This window comes from Phocoena sinus, chromosome 16 (assembly GCF_008692025.1).
Source record: "Phocoena sinus isolate mPhoSin1 chromosome 16, mPhoSin1.pri, whole genome shotgun sequence".
Classification (NCBI taxonomy): domain Eukaryota; kingdom Metazoa; phylum Chordata; class Mammalia; order Artiodactyla; family Phocoenidae; genus Phocoena; species Phocoena sinus.
Genome location: NC_045778.1, coordinates 57,409,940 through 57,427,377, shown reverse-complemented (window position 1 = coordinate 57,427,377; position 17,438 = coordinate 57,409,940). Strand labels below are relative to the sequence as shown.

The 17,438-nt window shown below is 49.6% G+C and overlaps 1 protein-coding gene across 8 annotated transcripts in view; it reads right to left on the bottom strand.

The window, feature by feature from the left end:
• Positions 1–17,438, bottom strand: part of PAX2 (paired box 2) — a 91,726-nt gene that overhangs the window by 27,200 nt on the left and 47,088 nt on the right. For 4 of the 8 annotated variants that reach the window (XM_032609016.1, XM_032609014.1, XM_032609018.1 and 1 more), the window contains one exon: positions 13,861–13,929. The exons of the other annotated variants lie outside the window; for them this stretch is intronic. In XM_032609016.1, coding sequence (XP_032464907.1) covers positions 13,861–13,929 — 69 coding nt within the window. The remainder of the gene's footprint in view (positions 1–13,860; positions 13,930–17,438) is intronic. 8 annotated transcript variants of the gene reach the window in all.

Here is a 17,438-nt window from a genome sequence, read left to right as displayed (position 1 = left end):
TAGCAGGGTGGGTGGTGAGGTGGGGGAGGGGAGGTGACCAGTCCAAGGTCACACAACTGAGTGGTAGGACCCTCAGAACTGGAGCCCATTTCAGGTGCTTTGTCCACTATGGCATGAGCTGTAGCATCTCTGAAGGAGAGTGAGCTACCCGAAGTCCTTTTCGGAATGAAGCAAGATATAAATACATTAATTAAATTAAACAAACTGCTGAGTTAAAACTTTGACGTAGATTATTCTCTCAAAGGGACCAAAGGTTCATATTGTCTTCTCCTCTGACCACTGCATATTTGCTTACAGTTAACAAAAGCTTTCATAGACCTTATGTTATTTGGGCTTTTAACTACTCTCAAGGTAGCTAGGGATTATAATCCCCTTTTTACTGGTGAGGAAACTGAGGCTCAGAGTAAATGAAGTGCAGCATAAATGAGGGTAAGTGGCTAGGTCACGGGCATATCTACCAGGGAGCCTGGCACAGGGAAGATGCCCGTGGACAGTTGTGGCCTGAGCCCCAATGAGGAGCAGCAGCTGCCTGCCCAGCCCATGTGCAGAGCCTGGGATCCAGCGGTGGGGCCCTGATCTCCGTGCAAAAGAAGAGAATTGTAAAACCAAAGATCACCTTGGCTGGAAGGAGAGCCACCCACAGGGTAACAGTGATTACTCCCTGATCATGAGCAAATTCTTTTCTTCTCATCTAAGTTTTTCTGTATGATCCAGGCCTTGTACAGGAAGCACATACCACTTCTAGAATCATTAATAAAAACGGCTTTTACTCCTCAACAAAAAGATGTGATTTCCTCATTCACTTAACCTTGTCACTCCCCATCCATTCCTGGGCCACCCCGGAGCAGAGCCCTACCTCCCACGCCTCTGACCCCAGGCCAGAGCCCTCTTGCTGGCCAATCATGAATAGGGCTGGCCGGTGAGGTCTCAGCAGCTTGGGGAGGGGGACAGGCACTGAACACCACGTATTAGGGATGAGGGCTAGAGACAAGGGACAAAACAGAAGTGTTCCGTCTTCCTTGTGTGTTGACACTGTACCTGAGTCTCCAAAGCAGTCCCTACAAGGGACAAGAGAAATTCTCATGTGCTGACCAAAAGGTAGGTGGGGGTGATGGTAATAGAGAGAATGAAATAATGCCATTTCCTTGGTCAGAAAGCACCAAGGCTCATCAAAATCAAAGTGGAATGAATAGGGGCTGCCCACCAAACCCCAAGAAGTAGGAATTAGGCATTTGAGAGAAATTCCTTTCAAGTATAGCAAAGAACTATATTAACTTCAGTTTTCTAAGCCCAAATACACACATCTACCCAATCTATGGGGAAACTGACAATATTAGGGCTTCCACCTACACTCATTAAATCCATTCACTTTTATGAGGTATTTACTATCATTCTTATCTTTCAGATGAGAGGCAAAATTATTTGTTCAACATCATCCAACTAGAAAGTAGGCAAAGGCTGGATTTGAACTCAGGAACGTCTGACTCCAAAGCCCTCTCCACTCTATCAAAATTGCCTTCCCTGTCAAAGATCATCATCACTGTCATGTACTGAGCACTAACTATGTACTAGGCAGGCTCCAGGTTCTTTATTACACATTATCTCTAATTCCCACGTAACACTTGCAGAAGAGCTACCATTAATCCAATGTTACAAAAGAAGAAACAAGCCGAGGGAGAGTGAAAAACACGTGAGTGCTTCACACAGCTAACAAGGAGCAATCCCAGGGAAAGTCAGTCTCACTTCACCTGTAGACCAAAAATGACCTGAAAAAGTGATATAGGAAGAAAAGAGAAATGTGTGGAGGAAGTGGGGACAGTAGGTGATGGACCTCAGCCTCTAGGGGGCTTCGGGGAGCAGGAGGGGTCGGGGCGCTGATCCGGGTGGGAGCTCTTTGCTGCATCCCAGTCTGACCAGTGGCCTCTGCCCCCTCTCCCTGTCTTAGCTCCTCTAACGCCACCTTCCTCCTCTGAGGGGTTCACTCCCAGGCCGCCCCCAGTCTCCCCAGCTGCCAGTTGTTGCAGTTTCAAACTCAATTGTTCTCCTCAGTGCTGAGGCAAATGGAGTCATTAATTACCTTCTATCGGCTGGGCTGAGTTCAGAATGCGATCAATATCCCCGCTTGTCATTCAGGGCAGCCTGCCTGTGCCGCTCCGGCCCCACCCCCACGGTGGCGCAGGACCGCGAGGTCTGGGCTGCCACCCTGGCCTCCTATCTGATTGAGAACGGAGAGAGGTCGGGGATGCTGAGGAATGGGGCTGCTTTCCGGACCGGGAGAAGAGCGAGGATTAACAAAACGGGGAGGGGAGGGGGCAGAGGGGAGTGGGAAGGAGAAAGGAAAAGGAAGGAGCATGAGGGGTGAGGAGAGAAGGGCAGGAGACAGGAGAAGGAGGAGGGAGGAGGAAATGGGGGAGCCATGAGCTGGGAAGAAGCTGATGCAAACATTGTCTGTCCAAGGAGGTGCGATGACATTCCCCATGGTCTCCTGTCCTTATACCAGACGATCCGTGGGACTGCCCTGGCCAGTCACCCCAAGCCACGCTCAAGAGGAGGGCATGAAGAAGTCCTTGGAAACCTGGCCCGAAGCTTTGGCTCTGAGCAAGACCAGCTTCTGCCCAGCCTTCCAGCCCCGGAGAACCTGCTAAACCTGACCAAGCCCTGCTTCTAAACACTCCATGAGTTCACGATAGGGTGGAAGGCAGGGGCATGGCTACCTGCCTGCCTGACCTCAGTCTTACTGGGCCCATCTACACCCATGTGCCTCTGGGGACACTAACTACACTAGTGGCCCTAATGTGACACTGAACTAGGAGTATCATCTCCTGGGTTGAAATCCTAGTTTTGTCCCTCACGTGCTATGTGACCTTGGCCTAGTCCCTCGAGCTTTTCTGGACTGAGTTTCCTCAGATGAACACCAGAGGGTTGCCAGCTCCTACCTCAGCAGTGTTCACTTCTCTTTTCTCTGTGTTCCAGTAGACATCTATCCAAACCGCTGCTGTAGAAATAATAATAATAACTAAAATCGATCCAGCTCCTATAATGGTACCAGACACTATGCCTAACATAATCCACTGATTCAATCCTTACAGTAACAGTAGCTCATGTTAAGTGCTTACTATATATTGGGCACTCATCTAAGGATTTTACATATATTGACTCGTTTAATTTTCACCAGAACTTAAGCAGGAAGCTCCTATTATTATCCCCATTTATTTTGTAGGCGAAGAAATGGAAGTGAAGAGGTTCAGGAACTTTCCTGAGGTTACAGAGCTAACACGTGATGCAGCATTCAGAAGCAAACCCAGACAATATGCCTCGGGCAGTTAAGCTCATAATCTGGAGAAACCAAGGGCTACACAGGCTATGTAACTCGCCCCGAAGTACTTATTCCAGCCAATAAGTGGCAAAGCCAAGTCTAGAATCAGTATGTATTGTAGTTATTACTATCATTATTTTTTTGGCCACATGGCGCGGCTTGTGAGAGCACAGGGTCCTAACCACTGGACCGCCAGGGAATTCCTACGTCGTTATTTTTTAATGTTTGTTTTCTTCACTAAACTGTGACTATTTTAAAGGCAGGGACCCATCTTTTTCATGTATGTAAACTTAGCCCAGGGCCTGACACATAGTAGGTGGCAAAAAATGTTGGCTGATATGTTGCATAGAATTCCAAAAGCAAAGATTGATCCATTCTTTACTTGCCTTGCAGTTTACCTTTTAGAAGGAAAAAGAAGCAGTGTAGGACATTGCCACTCTGGATTCAGTGTTATCACATTTTATAGCTAGAAAGTATCATGGAGATAATTTAATCCGTCCCCTCTTAGAGATTTAAAAAGAAAAAAGATGCTCAGAAAGGTTGAGTAATTTCCCCATGTCACACAGCTAGTCATCATTAGGATACAGAGGTTTCTCAGACTCATGCCCTTTTCCGCTACCCCAGGCTGCTTAATTCTGACCAAGAAAGAAAAAACTGATAAAAGGGAACTGTTGGGGATCTGGGGAGAAAGCACCCATGTCTAGAGGTGACAGAAGCAAAAGGAGGGGGCATTGCACAGAATCTGACTTGAGAAAAGCAAACTGCTATGTGTTGAGGGAAAGAATGGTTGTGTGATCCCACGGCAAGAGATTCTAGAAGGGAATATAATTCCATGAGGACAGGATGCTCTAAAAATGAAATTCTGCTGCTACAAGCTCAAATAATCAACCTGACAAAGTAAAGGGAGTGGGAGTGGGAGTGGGGGAAGGGTGGAAAGAGAGGGTCTTTAAGGGAAATCATTGTTGTTGCACATGAATAAGCTTTAAAATATGATGAGCCTGGATTTTAAAAGGACATGTACAGGAAACAGTGGAACATTATGCAGCCATTAAAAAATCATGTTTTCAAAGAATATTAATGATATGTGAAAATGGTCCTATATAATGTTAAGTGAAAAAAGCGAGACACAAGCTGTATATACAGTATAATTCCAATTTTGATAAAAATTATATATATATTTAATTATGTATACACAGGGAAAAAAAAGACTGTAAAGAATATGCCAAAATTCTAAATCTCATCACCAAAATTCTCTTGGTGATGAGATTATGGGTGATTTTTTTTTTAATTTACTGTATCCTCCAAATATTTTTACAATGAGCATACATTACACTTATTATCAGACAAAAGTTATTTTTTTTCCTCTTATAAAGGACACACACAACAGATGGAAGGAGGGGACCATAACCAGGGATGGATATGAGAGTAGCAGGAGCCTGTCAGGAAGACAAAAGCTCAGAACAAGCTGAAACAACAAAAAAGGGCCTTGGTAGCTATGTCTGGAGAAAGAACAAAAAGGAAGGCTAGCTTAAGCTCAGTGCTCAGGAAAGGATGCAATGCTGAGAGAGAAGGCAGAACTTCTCAACCCCTGGTTTGACGTGGTCTTCTCCATCAAAGAAAAGGATCTTCAAAATGGGACCAGGAGGAGTTGCCCAGGTCAGGAGGAGGCCAGGCAGGTACCTCTTAACCATTTCAATTGAGTTACCTCTCCCAGGCCCAGATAATTCATATATCAGAACTCAGGTGAGGCAGGGTGGTGGCTGGGGGGAGGTAGATAGCATCCTAAAGTTTTTGTTGATAATCTTTGAGTGGTCACAATGAAAGGGCAACACAGTGACAAAACCAATGCCATCGTGAAAAGGGGAGAAAGGTAAGCTTATGCAAACAACAGTCTAATACATTTAATATTAGGGTCTGGAAATCTTTTAGAAGAAATTATCATGCCCTTAATTTGTGGGCATTAGAAAAGAAAATGGTAATACTGTGGAGTCTGCATGCACTCCCCAAGAATAAGTGGTAGCACATTAACTAGTTATCAGTGCTTAGATCAAATGCCATCCCTACAAAGACTTCCTCAATTGCCCTGATGGGAAGCAACTGCCCCCCACTTCTTTACATTTATCATAGCACTTTATACCTTGATCATAGATCTATCACATTCTGCTTGTGTAATGGTGTGCACATCTATCTCCCTACTAGATTAGAAGCTTCTTGAGGTCAGGGACTGTGTCCTTCCTATTTACCTTTGTAGATCAGCCCTGCTATGCTTTATCCATAGCAGACATTTAATTTTCTCATCAACTTATATTGGATTTTTAAAATTGATTGATTAAGGAAACACTGTGGGTATAGTGAATGGTAACAGAGAATTTCACAGAGAGTCTTCCTAACTTTATGGACAAGATGGAAGGACAGTGAAATGGCTGATGGCTGTTGGGCTCAATGGTCCCTAAAGCACCCAGGAGGGATGTCTCCACTGGTGGGCCATGTGGCTTTCCTTTATTTTAAAGGAAAATAACTCTTTAAAAAAACCACTTGGGGGACTTCCCTGGTGGTCTGGTGGTAAAGAATCCACCTTCCAATGCAGGGGACATGGGTTTGATCCCTAGTCGGGGAACTAAGATCCCTCATGCCGCAGGGCAACTAAGCCCGCGGGTCCCAACTACTGAGCCCGTGTGCCTCAACTACAGAGCCCACGTGCCCTGGAGTCTGTGTGCCACAACTAGAGAGAAGCCCACACACCGCAACGGAGATCCGCGCTTGGAAATGAAAGATCCCCCATGCAACTAAGAAGATCCTGCGTGCTGCAACTAAGACCCAATGCAGCCAGATATTAAAAATAAAAAATAAAGTAAAATAAATAAAAATAAATTAAAAAAATGAGTAGGAGATGTCGGACAAACAAGAAAAAAAAACTACTTGGATGATGACATAGAAGACATCCTTATGATCTTAATTGGGTGGAATTAAGAGCCCAAACCAACAAGATGAAATTCAATAGGGATAAATGGAATGCCCTATGTTTAAGTTTAAAAAAAATCAATTACACAAGTGTAGAATGGGGTAGACCTGGCTTGATAGCAATTGATGTGAAAAAGATCTCAAGGTTTTAGTTGACCACGAACTCAATATGAGTTTGAGTCTGACACGGCTGCTAAAAAATCGAATGTAATCTTAAGCTACATTATGGATGTAGAATCTCCAGGTGGAGAATGGCAAGCGTTCTACTGTACTTGGCTTTGGCTAGACTGTCTCTAGAGTTTAGTGTTCATTTAAGAAGGACTTTAGCTGTCAAGAATGAATTCAGAGATGGGTAACCAGGATGGTGAAGGGCCTTCCACAAGCATAGGGACCACACCATGTGAGAAACTGAAATCCACTCAGGGCTCAGCCCGGTGTTAGGTGCTCAGTAAATCAGGTGGAATGAATGGAAGGGAGGGAGGGAGGGAGAAAAGAGGGGCTGTTGCGTGGAGATCTTTACCACCACTCTATGTGGCAAATGTTGTTATCTTATTTTAAAGATGAGGAAACAGATTCGGAGAGATTATGTAATCAGCCAAAGGTCCCAAGGCAAGCAAGGAGAGGAGATGGAGCCCAATCCAGACATCGGGATTCCAAGTCCCATCCTCTTCCCTCAACACCACACTGACTCAGTATAAAGGCAGTACTGCTAACAATGACAACTGTCCATCTATGTCCTATGTCCAGGGGCTATGTCCAGGGGCTGTGACCTGTCAAACAGAACTGCTAGACGGGAGAGTTCCATGTGAGTGGCAGATAAAACCAGATGACCTTTAAGAATCTGACTCTCTTGTCACCAGTCTTAGCCCAGCCACTGGCCTCCCTCCATAGGTGAGATAGCCCTGGAGACAGCCTCTCCAAATCTCAGCCAATTCCAGCTTCAAGTCCCATCTCCTGCCTGCTCTTCTAGCCACTTGCCTGGATTCCTACTGAACACTCAGCCACATGGTTCAGCCTTCAATTAACAGCTTATTGTCTGGTTTGGGACAGCCTTACCTCTTCATAGACTGTAAGTTCCATGAGATCCACAACCTGGTTATTTGCTCCTCTTACACATCCTAACACAGTGGGAACTTGGGCCCACAAAGATCCCCAGAGAGGTCAGTGTAAGTTTTCTCAATATCCCACCTGTTTACACACTGAAGCAAAACCAGACTCTCAGCTCTCTGAAATGGTTTATGGGAAATCAGCCCAAGGACAGAGAGATGGGCTGAATGATCATTTAGGGCCCTCATATTTTCTAACCAACCAGAGGCAGAAGAGGGAGAAATGGGGCAGACCTAGAACCCCAGAGAATTATATCCACACTGTCACTATACCCGTTTTGAATAAGTTAGCCCCCAGTTACCTGTAGAAAAGTGGGTCATGGGCACCTACTGCTGACAGCGTGGTGGCTGTGACCCCTACGTGAAGAAGTAGAAGGACGGCGAAGGGACAGATGGCGGAAGGGGAGCAAACAGGTAGTGGGGAGAGAGGACCGCTGCACAGAGGAAGGGGAGGGGTGAGCATTGGGTGGGTTTGGGTGAATTCCCCAGGGTGATCAACCTTCCTGGCTGAGAGCACACGCTGAGCCTTCCTGCTGGCCTGCAGGCAGAGGCTGGGGCTCTGGGCGCACTGGCCGCTGGTGGGGAAGGAGGGCTGGCTGAGGGTCTGTCTGAGGGGGACCTGAGTCCTCCTTCAGCCCTGTCTGGGCTCTCAGGAGGGGCTGCGGCCTTCTGCCTGGGGCCGGGCTCCAGCTGGGGCCAGAACGAGTTAGAAACCTCTCTGGAGCCAGGAGGGAAGGGGCCTTTGTTAGCTCAAAGGACACAAGCAAGGCGAAAAATTACATACCAGGCCGCTCTAAGTATGCTTGTTTAGAGAAACTGCTTGCATTTATGAAGTCTTTGGTGCGGAAAGCAGGGTTGCAAATGACTGCATCAGAGCGACAGTAAAGGCCATTAATTTCCTGTTATGTTTTCCTGTGTTGGGGGCTTTATTAATTTAATTTTACACTGTCGAACAACAGCGAGAGCTGACACTGCCACACCGCCACGGCTGGGGTTTTCTTTTTGTGTGTGTAGCAAAGCTTTGCCTGACATGCAAATCAACGCTATTACTGGAACCAATAAAGATGTGTGGAGGGAAGAGGGGAGGGATGAGGAGGGGGAGGGAGGGAAGGAAGGAGGGAGGAAGAGAGAAAAGAGGAGAGAAAAGGCAAAAGCCATCCCTGGGCAGTTTCTGCCTCCCTCCATGCCTTGTGTCTCCTGGCTTCCCAGAGCATCCTCCACAATCAATTTCCAGCCATCCTTCCCCTTCCCTTGTACCCTCTCCTGCTTGACTCTCTGCCTTCAGATGACTCTACCTCTGTTTTCCTGCTCGGTCCCAGCTCCTGGAAGAACCTGAATAGGGACACGGAGTTCTCAGGAAAAGGTGGGAGGTAGGCTTCTCCCCACTGCCCGTCCCCAGCTCAGGCATTTCATGGAAGCACCGGGGCAGGAGATGGATGTTGCCACCTTGGCCTGGGCAGAGAGAAGGCTTTGCTATATATTTCCCTTTCCAGTCATCTTTCTTCACACTCTCCTTTTGTCTGAAGTCAAGGATTCTGGCCCACTTACATATTATTAGTGAACACACACATGAACCCAAGTGCTGGGGCACATGCGGAAGAGTCTAGAAAGGCAGTTACTCCGCCTTGCTTGTAAGTCCATCTGAGAGCTCCCATATCCTAACCTGGTCAACTATTTAGTTCCTCTGAATTCCCAGAAAAAATACTGTCTCTGATTGTTTTTCCTTAAGAGACTCCTTAAATTTCTTCTGAAGGACTGTCTTCAGTAGCTGTGGGGTACCTGATTGGTCTAGACCAAGGTGCCAGACAAAAATGGATCCCCAGCATCAGGAAAAAGGCAGGTTCTTGGGAGACCACATTCTGGTCCCTTTTCCTTCCTAGACCTCAAGACCACCTGCACTGCCCTTTTCCCAGAGCAGCTTCCACAAGCTGGTTGCCCCAGTGGTCCACACTGCAAAGGAGATGGAGATGCGGGTGGGGAGGTAAGAGGGAAGGGAGGCTCCCAGGGTCCCTTCTACCAAACACTCATCTGCATCCCTCCACCCCAGGCTTTGCAGAGTCTGCTGGGGCCTCGGGAGATCTGTGTGAGCCAGTGACAGAGAGAGAGAGACAGAGACAGAGAGACTCTGTGTGTGTGTGTGTGTGTGTGTGTGTGTGTGTGTGTGTGTGTGTGTGTCCGTGCATCCCTCCACCCCAGGCTTTGCAGTCTGTTGGGGCCTCGGGAGATCTGTGTGAGCCAGTGACAGAGAGAGAGAGACAGAGAGATTGTGTGTGTGTGTGTGTGTGTGTGTGTGTGTGTGTGTGTGTGTGTGTGTGTCCGTGCATCTCTCCCTCTGCCACCGGCTTGCTCGCACTCCTGCCTGCACTTTCTGTTTCGGGAGCTGTCTGGCAGGCTCCAAGAGGCTGTTGGATGGACTCCAGCTCTCCCCAGGAGGAGAGCATAAACTTCATAAACTGCATTTACTTTAATGCAGGTTCCTGGGGCTGCTTTCCTCCTGCTTTTCTTCCCTCCCCGTGTCTGCTCTGTCTCGATCACATTTTATCCCTGCCCTTGTGTGCACCCGGACACCACACATACACACACACACACACACACACACACACACACACACACACACACACACACACAGAGACACACACTATAGCTCTTGAAAAAGATGAAGCCTGGGCAGGAGGAGGACGGGTGGGCAAGGTGTAAAAGCTCTGTCTGAAGGAGGAAGCCTCAGCCCAGCCCTGGAAAGACCCCCGTGAGATGTCCACACGCTTGTCTCCAGCGGAGATGAGCACAAAGGGTGCTTTGAGGCAGGCCGGCGGGCACCTCAGGGAGGGAGGGATGCTGACATTTCGCTCGGATGGCCAAATGAGGAGCCACCTGGAGGCTGGGATACGGGCTCCAAGGAAGGGAGGGAGAGAAGGCGAGGCCTCCATGCAGGTTGAGGTCTGTGAGGCCTCCCTTGTCTGGTGCTGTCAAGGTCAGCAGGTTTGAGTTCACCGAAGGGTCAGGATGGTTTGAATTACTGGCTGTGCTGCAACTACTCGGCTCTGAGGCTCGTGATCCGTCTCCCAGCCCTCCCCCAACCCTCCTGGCCCTTCCACCCCCACGGGGGAGAATGGGGAGGGTCCCCCCTGCCGGCCACCGGGGCCCTGAGGAAGGCAAGCAAGGGAGGGGCCCTTCCCTGGGCTCTGGGGCCCCTCTTGTGCAGCCAGCAATGGTCGGGAGGCTGCTGGGACCCATTCCTCTGGCAGGTGGCACTCCTGGGTCTCTCCAGCTTACCTTCTCCCCGACCCTTTTTCTGAGGGGTCCTCCAGGCCCCTGCCCGGATTTCTCTCTTGTTGCCCTTGCCTGTGGGGGAAGGAGGATGACACCTACCTGCAGGGCTGGAAGGTAGTTGCCAAGCGGAAGACAAGGGGTTGAAGATGTGTTCTGACACAGTGGGTGTGCATACACGTGCAGAGGAGCGCACAGATGCGGGAGTGGGGAGGACCCGAGGCCTCTGCTGAGAAAGTTATTGCTATTCCCACCCCAATTTCCAGTGGTGGAGGGTCACACACAGCCCCTCCACCGCAAGTCTGCACCTCCTCTCCTGGGGAGCGGGGTCAACCCATCCATTCTGACTTTTTGGCACTTTACGAAAAAAATATACTCTTCTGCGCTAAATCTCAACATCCTTCCTCAGACAACCAAATATAACTCTTTACCCACAACAGCATGAACTGGCTGGGAAACTAACGTGGTTAATGACGTGGCTGCAGTCTCTGATATAAACGCAGGGATTTAGGTACAAATTCACACACCTATGTCAGCTACACACAGCCATGGCTAAACCCTGCCATCTCTCTACAGAAGAAAGTAAGTCCGAGTGTGCACAGGGCGCAAGGCAAAGGTCTCAATAAAACCTTTAAACCTAACTCTATATAATGACATGGTTGGTGTTCAACAGGCTCGGAGCCAACATTACCCTGAGAGTTAGGCTAAAATATGCGATCCAACTAAGATAGAAAAATTCCCCCCTCAGGTATGAACGGTCTAATTTCCCATGTTACTAGGAAGATATACTCATAACAATGAATGTGTGTTCAGCAGTGGATTTTGGGGGTTTGTGTGTCTTAGCAAATACTGACCTTTAAAACTTAGTTTGCTCTTGGGCTGGAGTGGACAGTAGCCAGGGTTTGAATATTTGTTGGAAAATGAACATAGGTTGAGCTTTGTTGCTTGTCTAGACAGATGACTACCTCCATGCAGATTTTGTTTCTGGACTTTCATAGAACCTGCCTCCTTAGGTTCAGAGTCTGTGACCTGTGCTTGGTAGTATGTAATGTTTGTAAAATAATATAATTCTAGCAATAACCGCAGAGGTACTTTCCTTACAGAAACTCAAACTCCACTTGGCTTCCCTCTGCCAATATACTGTCCTCATGCAGTGCCTGGCCGGGGCCTGGAGGAGAGTAAAAGCAAAAATGGCTCTGCGACATTCTGCCCACGATGCAAGCTCACTCCAGAGGTCTGAGAGCACAGCACCCCGGGTCCACGCTCCTGGATGGGTCTTCTCTAAGAAAGGAGTTGGATGGCTGGGAGTGTGTGTGTAGGGACTGAGTGGCAAACAGACATAACTGCTCCCAAGTGCTGGGTTTAGGTTAAGGAATCAGTACAACCTCCTTTTGTTTACCTAACATAGTGCAACCTCACCTTGCCTCTGGGCCCTCCTCTGCACCCCTCCCAGCTCCTTCAGGCTGCATCCTATCCCACTAAAATGATGTGGACTCAGCAAAACTTCCCTAAGCATTTCCCATGCAGGGAGCGCTCAGATCCCTCTCTGCTTCTGCCAGCCCCCAGCCTCTGGACCAAAAGGCCACAGAGAACAGGCGCTGTGGGCCCCAGAGAGTCAGGCTCCGGCTGCTGCCTCTGCCTCTAAATGTCCACCCATGCAAACCTGCCAAGGAGCGCTCACCTGCAGATTCCCCCCAGCAGCCTCCTCCAGGACCAAAGGTCCGGGCCTTGAGCACCCAGAGTCCCAGCGCCTGGCAGCTGGCCAGCAGCGGCCTCTCCTCTTTCCCAGGGTCCTCCTTGCCTGCCTTTTCTGACACCAGCACTCCTCCCGCTGCCCCTCCAGAAAGAGAGCAGGGAAGAGAGCCCGGTGACCAGGGCATGCCTGGTTTACATTAATGAGATACACCGAGTGTAATCCAGCCATGGAGGCAGCCTACAAAAGGAGGTGATCTCGGGCGGCCAGGAGCAGAGCTGCTCAGGTAATTGGTTTATCTATCTGGAAGCAGGGGGAGCAATCTCAGCACAGACAGACTAGCAGTAAAGTCTCTTCCTTAAGGCTATTTCCTTTGTCTTTTCAATTGCTTGCACATCCATGTGAGAGAGGGAGAGAGTGTTAAAGAGAGAGGGAGAGGGAGAAATGTTAATTTGTGAATTAATGGCTTTTCTCAGCGGAACTGTAAATTCAAATGTCACCTCACACGGTGACACCACGGCTGGTCTGCTGAAGAAGCAATGATAAGATCCCCCACCTCCCTCGGTGCCCCTCCCTCTCCAAAGATAGCTGCGGAGTGGAACATGCTACTTTTAATTTGCAACAACAACACAACAGAGGTATGCAGTAATGACTGCCTTCTTCTCCCCTCCTCCTGGCTTCCTTCCCCCCAGTCCAGTTGGCTCCCCACTTCCTCCCTCCCACCCCTCTGCTCTTCTGAAGCAACACCTCACCTCACCCTGGCTGCCCCCCACCCCACCCCAACCAGGGCCTGATCACATGGGGGGGGTGCCTTTGGAATTGATGCTGCAACCCTCTCTTCTCCTTCAATAATCAGGGAATTAATGACCCTGAAGTTAAAGTGAGGCTGATACCGAGGCCCTGCCCAGCGTTGGGAAAAAGCCTTCATTGTTTTCAAGCAGGAGGCGGGCAGCAGTGAGGGAGATTCATGGATGGAGATTGAATATGCAATTTTCTTTCACCTTGCCAAGAGCTGCCCCTGGGCTGTGCCTGGCCTAAATTTTTCCTTTTACCATCTCTGCCTTATCCGGCCCTCCCACCTCCCTTCCATTCTTTCCAGAAAATTACCTTCAAAATTGATTTCCACTTTTACAAACAAATATAATGGGAACACAGGAAAAAACTTGGGCCGTGATGAATTAGGGCTGTCAGGTGTTTCCAGGTCTCCTTTGCTTTTGTTTTACAACCCGATCTGCTCTTTGTTTTTCCAAGGGCTGGAAAAAGTGTCCCCCATCCACTGAGGGCCTGACCCTCCAGGCCACAGGGCCTCAGCCCCCAAACCCAGCAGTAGCCCAAGGCGGAAGTGAGCCAGGCCCTGAGACTCTGTTGTTAGCCTCTTGGTTTCCCAGTGGAATCCTGGGCCACCTCCTCCTATTCTGCACTCTGGCCCTTAGGAACCCACTCTCTGAAGACTCTCTAATGGCTACCCCCGGCTCTTTCCCCTGGTCCCCGCACCATGTTCCCTCTGGCCCCCATACCTCTTAAAGTCCAGACCAGATGCAAACCTCCACCTCCTCTAATGTGGGCAGGATCAGTGTATACCTCGACTAGAGCAAATAAGAGACAGACACTGAGAGATCGCGAAAGACAGGCAGGTTGAAGACCGGGTGCGGGGGGGAAAAACCCTGAGGTTGGGAGACCAGGTTCCCAGTCTCAGTCTCCCTTGCCTTGGGGGCCAGTCCACCCATGGAGGCAGGATCAGAACAGCCCATCCTTTTGCCAACAGAATGCAGGGTGATGCCTACAGGGCCCTTTGGGCAAAATTCCATACGCGAACCTGTGCCTCAAGACCATGCAGCCTTAGCACACCCAGGCCTGGCTTAGAGCTCTCCCAGCTCCCTGGAGCTGCTGACAGGGACATGGACATGCACCTGCTCACCTTGGAACATCTCTTTGAGTGCATACACTACCCAGAAAACTGCATGCCTTCCCAATGCAGTTCTGCATCCCCTTTCACCCAACGATTTCAGAAAAGTAGAGAACACACAATACCCACATTTGCATAACTCATATAAAAAAGCACACGTGGCCACAAAACAAACATACATTTCCCAAGGTAAGTAAATAAATTTGTATGTGGGAGCAGAAATACACAGCAATGGATAGAGGGAGGGATGCCTCCATGTTAGAGAAGAAGGGGTCCCATATTTATTTACCCACATCTAAAATGCCTGTGGAGGCTAATAAGAGATGACATCCGGACCAAGTGGATAAACGCAGAGCAGATGAGCAAGCAAAGATGGACAGAGGTCCTCCCAGTCACACAGGGGAGGCTCATATCTTTCCCCCACCGCCCTGGTCCCATCTAGGTCGGTTTATCCCAGCAACAGCTTCCCTAGGCTGCCCTACTTAAAAGGAGCTGTACCAAGATGAGAGAGGCTGTACCCAAAAAAGTTTCTTTCTGACACAACTTCATTTCCCCTTGAAACATAAACCTGCCAATTATGCCTTCCTCCCCAGGCACACAGCGAGCCATCTTCCAAGATGGAGTCGGCTCAACTCCATCTCCATGATCTCGTGTAGTGCTCCCCACATCCCTGTGAAGTAAGTACCGTCACTGTCTCCGTTTCACAGAGGAGAAGACTGAGCTGATGAAGGTTAAGTGACTTGCCCAAGGCACTAGGACTCAAACCCAGCTGCGCCGCCCTCCCTCCTGACCCCTTCCCCACTGAGCCACACTGCCCATCCCTGCTGCGCTCCCGGGACTGCCTGCTGGCCTCCACCCCGAATCCTTCTTCTGCGTGGGGGTCTTTGCAGCCTTCTCTTGCCTGAAGCCCAGGCTCCTAGACAGAGCAGGTGCTGCTCCTTCCCACAGCCTAATCCCCTCATTTGCTCCAAGTCAAACCTGAGCAACACACTGGGGGACTTTTGGGGAGAAACTAACTAAGGAAATAAACCACTTCTTGAAGTTACGGCTTCATCCAAAGCAGAAGGGAGCTATTAAAGGCAGTGACAGGTCTCGGCTGTTTGCAGCCGTGCAGTCTGCCCTGCCTGCAAACGTACAACTGCACCGGCCTGGCACCACTCGACTGCACAATTCATTGTGCACCTAATTAATGGAAGGCAGAATCGCGGCCCCCTGCAATCCCACACATCAAAGGATGATACCAACACACCTCCCCTCACACAGATCAAAAGATTCACACATATGACTTCATTCAGATTTCTGGACAAGTTATGTAATTGCTCTGGCCTTCAACAACACTGATGGACGGCAATGCTTTAGGCCACAGCCAAAAGCAACTGGGTGAAGGTAAAGGACTTAGGTCTTTCAGCCTAAAAAGAATACAAGGGTCCCTATCCTGCAGCCACATACGCCAGGGCATGCAACATTCAGGAAAGCGGTGTTCCTTCAAAGGACCCTAATATACCCACCCATAATTGTAGCCAAGAAGAGGGAAAGATTTTAGCAGGGTACTGAACGGGGATCTACCTTCTCAGATGGATGGACAGCCTGTCTGCCGGGTGCTTTGTGACATAACTTCCTCATCTATCCCTGGTCTGTCTACCTGTCTCATTCTGGGACCTCCTGGACTCTGTGGGGAGGGGAGGTCAAATCTTCTTGACTAGCATATTTCTTAAAGGCAAGTCTGGGGATTTTTCCATTCTTCCAAAGGCCAAAGCATGAGAGGTCGTCTCAAGCAGGCTCACGGTCACTGTCAGTTTCCTTTTTCCCCAGAGTCACAGCGGATCGGCCCTTCACTAATGTCCCCACAGATCTGATTGCTGCAGATACTAATAACGCTGTCCATATTCTGAGTACCAATGCCAATAATGCTCTGGGTATTATCACTGCGAACACCAATAACTACTGCTGAGATTGTCTCCAATAATGCCAGAGCACGCTGCAGTGACTGTCCTCGCTAATGCCCACCACCGTTACATTGTTAGTGCTGAAGAATAGGCCGAACCGTACCCACAGGCAGGAGCGGGAGTGGCTTCCTTGAGGACAGAGAGGCTCACAGCTCACCCCTGGGCTATGACACTTCTAGGGAGATGCCCCAGTGGGTGGAGCCAAAATCGAGCCAGCCTGGCAGGGGTACAGGGTCCACCTGGAAACAGACCTGCCCCTCCACTCCCTCAAGGTCTAGTCCCTTGACATGTATCCCCATTCCCAGCCCAGCATCCCTCATCGTCCGAGTCAGCTCTCTCTTTTGCCTGTGGTGCTGGCCCAGTGGCTGAAGGATACACCTGGGTGTCTGTGCAGCCCATGCCCGAGGCTGCCTCCTGCGGCCGGCCTGCCAGCTGCAGTGCTACCTTGGCCTGACTGCAGAGTTGGGCTACATCATCTTGACACATAATTATCTCCCCTATTCTTAATCATCTGAGCTGCTCCCTAATGCAAACTGGGCCTGGCTGCTTGGAGGCACCCAGAATGGGGGAAGGGGGGAATAGGCTGTGAAAGGTCTGCCTTTGCTCTAGCCTCTCCTTTCCCCCCGCTTTCCACCTGGGTCTGATGGATCAAGTGTGTGTGTGGTGGTGTGCGTTTGGGGTAGGGGGGTGGTCAGGGAATACTGGCCTCCCTAATAGCCTCTGGCCTCCACTAGGGGAAGGACAGCTCCCTCTGGCCTGGGGTTGGTCAGAAGGGGTGTGTCAAGGCAAAAGAACCCTCTCCCCCAAAAAAGAAGCAGGGTCTCTGATCCTTCTTGCCAACTGGCTAGGCCTGTGGGTAAGTATTTAAGCAGCCAGAGTAAACTTAGAGGCTGCCATTATCCCTCACCCAGAATTCAACTGCTTCCTGAGATGTCTCCCCACTGCCATCACCACCACCCTCCTGGAGGAGGGTCTTCCCCAGCCCAGCCCTGCTCTTGTCCCTTCCTGCCCAGACACTTGCAGTGGCTCCTCATGTCTGCAGGAAAAAGTCCAAACTCCTTATAGGGTCCCGTCTTGGCCTGCTCTCCTGTGACCCTAACCCCTCTGCTCAGCCTTACTGCCACGACTTCCCCTCAGGCCCTTTCATCCCAGCCAAAGCACCCCTGTGTTTTCAGCACAGTGTCTTCTGGTCACAAGGCTCAGTCTGTCTGATAGAATTTCAACTACCGTTGTCTTTGAACCG